Raw genomic sequence first — 9,920 nt, forward strand, 5'->3', positions numbered from 1 at the left:
CTTCAGTCTTTAGTGTTTAATGTATCAAATCTGTTCTTCAGATGATCTCTAAATTTAGGTGAGATATATTTTGGTTCTCATGGACTTGTTTTCATTTTCTTCAGCTTCAGTTTGAATTCAGTAAATCCAGTGATGATGAAATTAAAGAATTCTACAAACTTCTTCAGTCTGAAGTTGATCAAACATGCACTCAAAATGCATTAATAATTACTGATGAGTAGGATATGATCGTTGGAAATAAAGAAAAAAGGTCAGTAGTTGGGAAATATGGTCTTGGCTATACTTAGTGACACTTACAAGATTCTGTCATGTAATGTCTATATAATTCTGGAGATTACATGATAGAATTTTGCAAGACCAATGATTTATTCATTGTAAATACTATTTTTCACCAACACAAAAGGTGTCACCAGATTGAATGCAAATAATCAAATTGACTACATCTGTGGAAGAGATGATGGAGATGCTCAATATCATTAGTTAAAACAAGATCAGTAGCAAACTGTGGAAAAGACCATCCATTGTTCATATGCAAGTTCAGGCTGAACTTCAAGAAAATAAAAGCAAGTCCATATAAGACAAAATATGACCACTGGACCACTAAGTCGATTTGAACCACAAGTTTGACAGTTCAAACTTACAAACCACTCCTCAGAAATGCTACACAGGTTTGCTATGACTAAACAGCATTTGGCAACAACAACATATCTGAATGGTGCCTAATTTAGAGAACTTCTCAAGGCCTGATTTGATGCATTAGACTCTAATGACCAAAAACCAGATGATATGAAGAATATCATGCATGAAGAAATCCAAGGGCTTTAAAAAGACAGTGAAGAGAGAAAAGACCAAGTAGATGTCATAAGAGACTCTGAAATTTGCACTTGAGCATTGTTGTTGTTAATTGCTGTCAAGTTGGTTCTGACCCATAGTGACCCTCTATAGGGTTTCCAAGGAGTGGCTGGTGAGTTTGAATTGCTGACCTTGCAGTTCAAACCAACTTTATGTTCCAGTGCATTAACCCACATGCCACACCAGGACTCCAAAAAATATTTGAACCTCTGTTTGCCTGTTGTACTTTTTAAAAGCAGTAACTTTTAAAATCAGTTACCAGGAGTCCTGGTGTGGGGCTGTGGGTTAATCTGCTGGGATAAATTTGATGGCACTTAAGAACATCAGTATTCCAACCTTTTATCCTCAAGTACTATTTTTCACTCAATAAAAATTGTTTAACTTACCCAGAAGCTATTATGAAAGTAGCGGTTATCAGTGCAGTTGAAAGTTTCCAATAATTGAATAGTATTAGTCAGATGCTCATAAGGAACCAGGATGACAAGTAGTCTGATGAATTTATTTTGATGAGAGACAATACTATTTATTAGAAACAACCAAGAAATGTAAGGAAAGTAATGCTTTCAGTCCTAATTGGTAATTTGGTAATTTTGCTCAAAGAGAAGATTCTTCACATGTAAAAACATAGCTATTGGCAAGAACTCCTGTTTCATGGAATTCTAAGAAATTTGAATGATAGGTAATAAGAGAACATCATTAGCATAATAAAAAACAGTCACAGATTTTGTAGATGTGGATTTGAATGGAAATATGGTAATTCATCCTGGAGTAGTTAACTCTGGAATTCCTAAATGCAAAATGTCATTCAGTTAAGTGTAGCATACGGTGGAAGTCTGATGCTATCTATGTTCATTACTTGATTACACCCACCCCTCACTTGGAGTCCTGATGTGGTGCTGTGGGATAATGCACTAGATCTCAAGGTCAGTTTGAGCCACAAGGTCAGCAGTTCAAGCTCAAACGTATATATACCAAACAAATATTTTTTTTTAAAAAAATGGTGTTCTTTTTAAAACAAATAACTCTTGTATAAAATGACCAATATATTGAATAGAAACTTTTATGTTTCCATGTCCCATGGAAATAACCTCTCAAAGAAAGAAGCAGTTCTGATAGGTTTTATCTAATAATTTTATTTGGTCATAATTCTTTAATCAACATCTAAATATTCCTAAGCAGAATGTTGTTGTTGTTGTTATGTGCCGTGGAGTCGATTCCAACTCATAGTGACCCTGTCCAGGGTTTCTGAGGCTGTAAATCTTTACGGGAACAGAAAGCCTCATCTTTCTCCTGCGGAACAGCTGGTAGTTTCAAACTGCTGACCTTGTGGTTCGCAGCCCAATTCGTAACCACTATGCTACCAGAGCGCCTTGTAAAATAGTTCTATCATTGCTTTTATACTCTTTCCCTCAGAAATGAAATCCTATTTCTTACCACAAGATTAATTTCATTAAAATAATTCAAAGAAAGTTGATTAATTACTCTTTATCTCTTTTTAACAAGCCTAATCCCCATGTTTATTTAAGCACTACTACACCAGGACGGTGGTTCAAGCTCACCAGCTGCTCCTTGGAAACCCTATACAGGGTCGCTATGGGTCGAATCGACTTGACAGCACTTAACAATGAGAACAACACCAGGACATTCATTTTGCCAGTCATTCTGTAACTGGTTTTGAATATGATGTAGATGCATTTTACTGATACATGACAGATCATGAGTACACACATCTGTTTAACTTCAACTGTCTATTACCTAGCACAGAGTCACACATGAATGCACACATGAATCTAAATGGTCAAACATTATTTTAAATAAGATCTTATATCCTGGGGGAAAAGGGTTCTCTGGGTGGTACAACGAATGCTTAACCTACTCAACTGCTAATTGAAAGGTTGCAGATTCAAGTCCACCCAGCTGCACCTTGGAAAAAAGGTCTTTCCTAAAAAACTGTCATTGAAAACCTTATGGAACAGTGTTTTACACTGACACATATACGGTCACCAGAAGTTGTAATTGACTCAAGAGCAGCCAGTTTTATCCTGCTATTTAAACTTCTCATTTGTGTTTACAGATTTTCCTTTTGTTAACTTTTCTTGTCTTACTATTGAATTCTGAGCTCATTTCTCTAACTCATTCTTGGTATCTTCATCAAGACATGTGCCAAATCTTACCCTATGACATGTGCCAAATCTTCTCCTTTATTTCTGGCTATAAATATCCCAAACAAAAAGACTTCTGTAGATCTTTCACTGAGAATTCCCTGCTAGCCTTGACACTTCCTTGGTCTACTTAGTGAGGCGGGTCATCTCTAGACACATATATGCTCACATATATGAACAGACACTCATGTGCATGTGTTGCACACATAACACAAGCATACACGCTTAACCATAAGAACAAAATACGTACTCCTTGAATTTGTGCTATATCTACAGCTAATACTGTCGTCAGGGCACCTGTGTTGTTTTCCTTATCATCAAACCAGGAGAGATCCTAGAGAAAAAAGGAAATTAACATATGATTAGCAAAAAGATTTTTCTTTGATTCCTGATGCTGCAATAGTAAACAGAAGATCTTTATCTACCTCCTTTATTCCAGCTATGTAAATCTTGTAAATACTTTGGACCAGATGACCTGTTTTTACTTCACAAAAATCCATATTTAGATATAATCTGAAGAACTTGGCACATCATTAAAGTACTTAATGAAAATGTTTAAAGTGGTTATTTCAAACCATAAGTAATGGTCAGATGGTGAATTGCAGAATTTTTTACAAAGTAAGGCAGTGCATATCACATTTAGAAATAGTTTTACATCTTCCTACCTAAACTGATTAATTATGATGATTGTCTTTAGGATGCAGTGAAGCAAGATTTTTCCAGATACTATATTACTCTCTAGAGCTAACAACATTCTGAATGCTGCAAAAGGGAAACATTGAGCATTGTACTCCCTGTGGTGAAGTCTGCATTAGGAAGGGACCATCATGCCAAGCCCTTTTGATTCAGGTGCTCACTTGTGAGAGTCAGTTAGCCAGTGGTATTTATGGAACTTAGCAATGATCATTGTGAGAAGCTAAAAAGGCAGAAGGCTGTAAAACCCCTGCAGGCCAAAAGCATGCAATCTGAAGAAGGAGACAGTTCAAAAATAAAAGCAATAAGAACCTAATGTGATAACCAATTTCATTTTCAATAGCCAATGGAGACAAACAGTATTTCTTAGCACTTCTCTACCTGAGGAATTCAGATTTCCTTTTAAAAGCTATTGAATGCTTCCTCCCACTCACTCAAACCACTTACATCTCTTGTACATTAAAATTCTGGAGAGAATGTTACTGAAAATATTTTATTTGTAGTATGGATAAAGCAAAAGAACTGTTGGTTTACTACAATCAGGCAGGGCCCCGAGGCCCAGAGTACATATTTCTGCCGACCAAGAAAACGAAGGCATAATGGTCTCGGGGCTGGACATTTATCCTGCAGTTGTGTGAGAAGAAAACTTCCTTAGAGGAATCTGCCAGGAGGTAGGCTGGGTAAAACCCCTGCATAGAGCACTGTCCTGTAGCCACTGTGTTGGAAAGGGTCCCAATGAGTTTTGTAGAGATCATGAATATGGCGCTGTGGGCTAGGTATTGGGCTGCTAACTTCAAGGTTGCTGGTTCAAACCCACCAGTCTCTTCCAGGGAGAAAGATGAGGCAGTCTGTTCCCGTACAGATTCACAGTCTCAGAAATGAGATCTAAAGTTGCTATGAGTTGGACTCGACTCGATGGCAGTGGGTTTGTTGTTGTTTGTTTTGAGATCACGAGTTGCACTGCACAGTAGCTACTTTGAAGATATAACCTTAACCTGACTCTAGCATAGTATACGCACACATCAGCAACTATAGTAACTATGGCATTCAGACTTGAAGGCATGACTTGCTTTTTATTGTATAACCTAAACAGTTAAGACGTGCCATTGTTATTGTTGTTGTTGTTAAGTGCCTTCGAGTCGGTTCCGACCCGTAGCGACCCTGTACAGGATTTCCGAGGGTGTAAATCTTTACGGGAGTAGAAAGCCTCATCTTTCTCCCGCGGAGCGACTGGTAGTTTCGAACCGCTGACCTTAAGGTTTGCAGCCCGATTCGTAACCACTACGCTACCAGAGCTCCTATAGATCTGCAAATTATTTCTGGATGTTTGTAATGCACCAAGAAATTTTAGATACAATATAAAGTAAAAAGCAGACAATAAATTTATTATCGAATATTGCATTTCGAAGGAGCTCTGGTGGCGTAATGGGTTATGAGTTGGGCTGCTAACCAGAAAGCTATAGTTTGAATCAACCAGCTTCTTTGAGGGAGAAAGATGAGGCTTTCTGCTGCTGTTTGGACACCCTGTACAGTCGCTATGAGTCTGAACCGACTCCATGGCACATAACCACCACCGCTGCATTTCTGGTTCTATGGTGACCTTCTATAAAACAGAAAGCACCAGATACATATGCAGTCAGCTTTGGTAACCACCTACTACTCAATTAACAAGAAATCCTCAAGCAGAGGCAATATATGATACAACACTTGTAAAGTTTCTGCAACATGGATGGTGTTGAGTAAAAATGAGCTTGCTGTCTTTCTTTTGATAGAAAAATGATTCTACATGATTATAATTAAGGCCATCAGGTTTTTAAATACTAGTAAATATTTGTTTTAGGCCAAAAAATGCTACTAAAAAAATAGCTGACTCATTGAGTGATCACTATGTTCCAGCAGACCCTGGGGGTGCAAAGAGTTTAGCACTGGGCTACTAACTGGTTCAAATCTACTAAAAGGAGCCTGGCAATTCCTTCCAAAAGTAGAAGCCATTGAAAATTCTATAGTTGGCAGTTGTACTGTCCTATACCTGGGGTCACCATGAGTCAGAATTTACTTGATGACAGTGGTTATTTGTTATTGTTTTGTTTTCATTATGTGCCAGACACTGTGCTAAGTGCTTGATATATGTGAATATCTTATCATCTAGTCATCGTAACAGCTTTGTGGCATAGGTACTACGATTATCCACATTTTCCAAATGATGAAACTAAGGTACAGAGAGTTTAACTAATTTGCCCAAGGTCACAGAGCTGATAAATACTGAGGACAACCTTTGACCCTAGGTCGGAAATCCTCTAACAGGATCACTATGAGTCGAAACTGATTGGGTTACACTTCACAACAGTAAGTCACATGCCACAGATTTTTGTCACCTCCTTTGTTCAGCTACCAATCTGACTGAATTTTATTCACATTTTTTTCTATTTAAGGTCTTACCACCTGATATCCTTCTGAAAGTAACTTAGGCCCCTATTGACCACCAGCAAGTCTATCACCTTTTGACTTTAAGACCCTCGTGGAAGTCCTAATCAATTTAATCTATAGGAAAATGAGCAATATCAACTTCATTTCTATTAGAAAACTCAATAGCTACATAGGTCAGTATTTATTATTAGGAAATATTAATTTAGCTTTGAACCACAATGAACAATGCATTACATTGTTGTTGTTGTTAATTGCCGTAGAGTCAATTAAGACTCATAGCAACCCTGTATGATTGAAGTCGAGTGTTTATTCTAGGGGCTCCACACCAGGACTCCAATGCACTACATAGAACCTATAAAATACAGAATGTGTGTAAAGCAGAAACCTGTCAACAAAAGAAAACTCAAATATTTTCTATTAATGGCGGTTGTTCTTAAGTGCTGTTGAGTTGTTTCTGACTCATAGCGACCCTATGGAGGGTTTCAAGGAGCGGCTGGTGAGTCTGAACCACCGACCTTAGATTCAAACAGACCTTGTGCTTTAGTGCTTATCCTATAGTGCTACACTGCAAAGCCTTGTCAAAGGCAGAAAACTTCTCAGACCCAGAAAAACAAGGTGTCTTATTGAACTCAATCTCTCGTAGGTTTCACTGTGTTTTCAGTGACAATTAGAACATTCTTTTCACCTGGGAAAGAATCTTAATCTTGAAAAATTACTAGTAATCAAATAAAATTCAGATTTTATACTTATAAAAAGACCACACCTGATTTCATAAATACCTCTACTTCAAAAGAGGGTTGAGAACGGTTATAAAAAACCCTGCAAGCATCAGCATGCTTTCAAAGCCATAAAAAGTCTTATCTCAGGACAAAAATCAAGAAGAAAGAGTTAAGTAAAATCTATATTAGGAAGTTTCCTTACTATAGATAAAAGCATAATTGTGAACATATTTATGAAGACCAAACATACTACTCGTTTGCTTTTGTCTAATTTTAAAAAGTCAAAGACCTGTAAAAAAATAAAAAGGTTGCTGGAGGATGAAAAGGGGAAACAAATGATGTTCTGAAAAGGGCTGAACTGAGTTTATGGGGATTCAATAGCATCTGTTGAATAGTGTAAGATTTCTGAGTATGTCTTGGTGAGCATGTGCACACTTTCTGGAGACCCAGAGTTCATACCTGGCATAAGGATCGGAGCACTCTTGGGTGGAGGTTACTTTAACCATGAAAGTTATTGTTGTTGTTTGTTATTAAGTGCCATCAACTCATAGTGACCCTGCACAGGGTTTCCAAAGAATGGCTGGTGAGTTTGAACCACCAAACTCATGGTTAGCAGCCCAGTGCTTATCCTATAGCACCACACTTGGGTAGTGCTAGGTAGAGGATTAATGTCTAGTATTAACCATTAAGATATTGGATTAATGCAGTTTTAGTGGTCAAACTGGCTAGTGAACTTGAGCATTCTATGGACAGAGGGAAAGTTAAAAGTAAAGCTTGCACAAACTAAAATTTAAATTCTTCTGTATAAAACAGTTATTCAGGAAACTTAAAAAAAAAAACACACACACACACACAAAAAACCTCTAGGTAATTTTAAATAATTTTCGTTGAACAGGGAAACACAGACATAAACTCATGAAGAAGAAGAAGAAGCAAAAGAATTGACAGAGATTGTCAACAATTGTGACTATACAATATTAGTTAAAATATCACTTTATTCTATAAAGGATTTGAGGTAAAAACATTTATTGTTGCTGTTAAGTACTGTGGAGTCAGTTCTGACTCAGGACTCTGTTTAGGGTTTCCAAAACTGTAAATCTTTACAGGAGCAGAAAATTTCATCTTTCTCCCACATAAGTAATAACACAGATGTTGAAAAATAAAGTACAATTTTGGCAAAGAGGCATTCAGTTGTTTCAGGATTCCTCATGTGCTTTCCCTCCCCTTCCCCCCCATTGCCGGATTAAGGAGTGTCTCCAAAAGTGGAAGCAAAATGAGAGACGGGACACTTTGGAGGAGAGGGTATGAAGAGCAACAATTGTTCAGAACACGGAGTTTGAGAAACCACTGACTTCCTTCGCTGCATTTTGTATCCCATAGTTTCCTCAATAGTACAGAGCTGAGGAGTTTCATTTCATGCCGGTCTTCAGAGGACTGACTACTCCTAAAAGTCACAAGACATGAAAACTGGTTCTGACAACTCAGCTGGAGTGACAGTAACTCTATTTCTGAAAAGAAATTACCCTGGCAGGAAGCTATTTGCTTCTACATGGTGAGCTTTGGTGACAGAAAGTGAGGCAAAGGGCTCCAAATGATTACTAGCTTTCAGGGTAACCCAATCCACCTCAGCCTTCATGAAAGAATTTTAGAGGTGCCAATTGGAGACATGCCTGCCATTTGCCCCTAAGACTCACTTCTTAAGATTACTACTTGCTCCACATAGTTTTAGTTATTTCACAGGTGTGAGTGTTCATCTGTAGGAGGCAGGTGGTCTTGCCAGCTAGACTGATGCTATATGAGTTCAGGACTTTTCCTATTAGGGCAGAGAAACGGGGTGATTTACAAACTCTAGAGTGGAAAAGGTTTGCTGTTGAACACGGGTGAAAATGGGAGAAATTAACAACCTTCCTTCTAATTTATTCACAAAATATTGCTGCTCGTAACTCTCTATCATTTTCATTTGGCCTTCCATTTCATTTGATCCCAAAAACAACACTGTGCACAAAAGGAAAGATTTGATGAGATAAAAGCAAGCAATGAGAAATGGGCCCCAAATTCTTGCTCTCTTTACATTGTATTTTACAATTTAACAATCTTGGACTTGCTTCTGATAGAAAATATACTTTAGGAATCCTGACAGCAGATTTCTTTTTTTTTTTCAGATCAGAACACAAAAAAAGCACACTTTTGTATGACTACAGGAAAAGTATGCCAATCAATTGATATGAGAAAAAAAAATGTTCAATTAGACTAGTGTAAAAAACAATTTTAAAATAAAATAGAAGAAATACAATTCAACACTGACCTGGTGTAACATGGCTTTAAATGCCAGGTGTCTTAATCTCATTGTTAATATTTCTCCTGCTTTGCCAAAAAACAGTCCCTGGGAATGGGAAGCAAGAAAATTAGCAATTATTTTAAATTCACCTTTCTATTTCTTTTAAACATTCAATTATTATATCTTTATCAAATAGGATGCATTCATGTTCAGACTTCTTTTATTTATTAAATATTTACCTGCATGAAGTAACTGACAAAGCAAATAGCACCCAAAATGACAAATATCATGGAATAAGTCTCTGTCTCATGCTTTAATGTGGTTTTATCATCCTTTCCAAAGACCTGAAAAGGAAAATATTTTTTCACCAGCGATTTGGAAGAAGATATAAAATACACAGGAAAAAGGAAAAGAAAAAAGGAACAAAGTCCAACCCAAAATGTACAATCATCTAGATTTTTTTTTTTTTTTGGTATGGATCCGAATATTAATAATGAGATTATATACATATTTCTGAGACATATGTGTCATTCTATTGTCTACATTCATTACATGTGGTATATAGACTTTGACTTTAATTCTCTCACTTACTATTTAAATATGGGATCAGGAAAGTGAGCCCTCTATCTGCTATCATTATTATGAGCTGTTGTTGTTAAGTGCCGTGCAGTTGGTTCCGACTCATAGTGACCTAGTACAGGGTTTCCGAGGCTGTAAATCTTTACGGGAGCAGAAAGCCTCATCTTTCTCCCGTGGAACAGCTGGTAGTTTCGAACTGATGACCCTGAG

General features: G+C 37.2%; 1 protein-coding gene across 1 annotated transcript in view; it reads right to left on the reverse strand.

The window, feature by feature from the left end:
* LOC102842777 (multidrug resistance protein 1-like) overlaps nt 1-9,920 on the reverse strand; it is a 155,441-nt gene that overhangs the window by 49,371 nt on the left and 96,150 nt on the right. The window contains exons 17-19 of the mRNA XM_006832286.1: nt 9,371-9,475; nt 9,159-9,236; nt 3,265-3,348 (exon numbers count right to left, since the gene is read on the reverse strand). Of these exons, the coding sequence (XP_006832349.1) occupies nt 3,265-3,348; nt 9,159-9,236; nt 9,371-9,475 (267 nt within the window). The remainder of the gene's footprint in view (nt 1-3,264; nt 3,349-9,158; nt 9,237-9,370; nt 9,476-9,920) is intronic.

The sequence above is a fragment of the Chrysochloris asiatica genome, unplaced genomic scaffold (assembly GCF_000296735.1).
Source record: "Chrysochloris asiatica unplaced genomic scaffold, ChrAsi1.0 scaffold00006, whole genome shotgun sequence".
Taxonomy (NCBI): Eukaryota; Metazoa; Chordata; class Mammalia; order Afrosoricida; family Chrysochloridae; genus Chrysochloris; species Chrysochloris asiatica.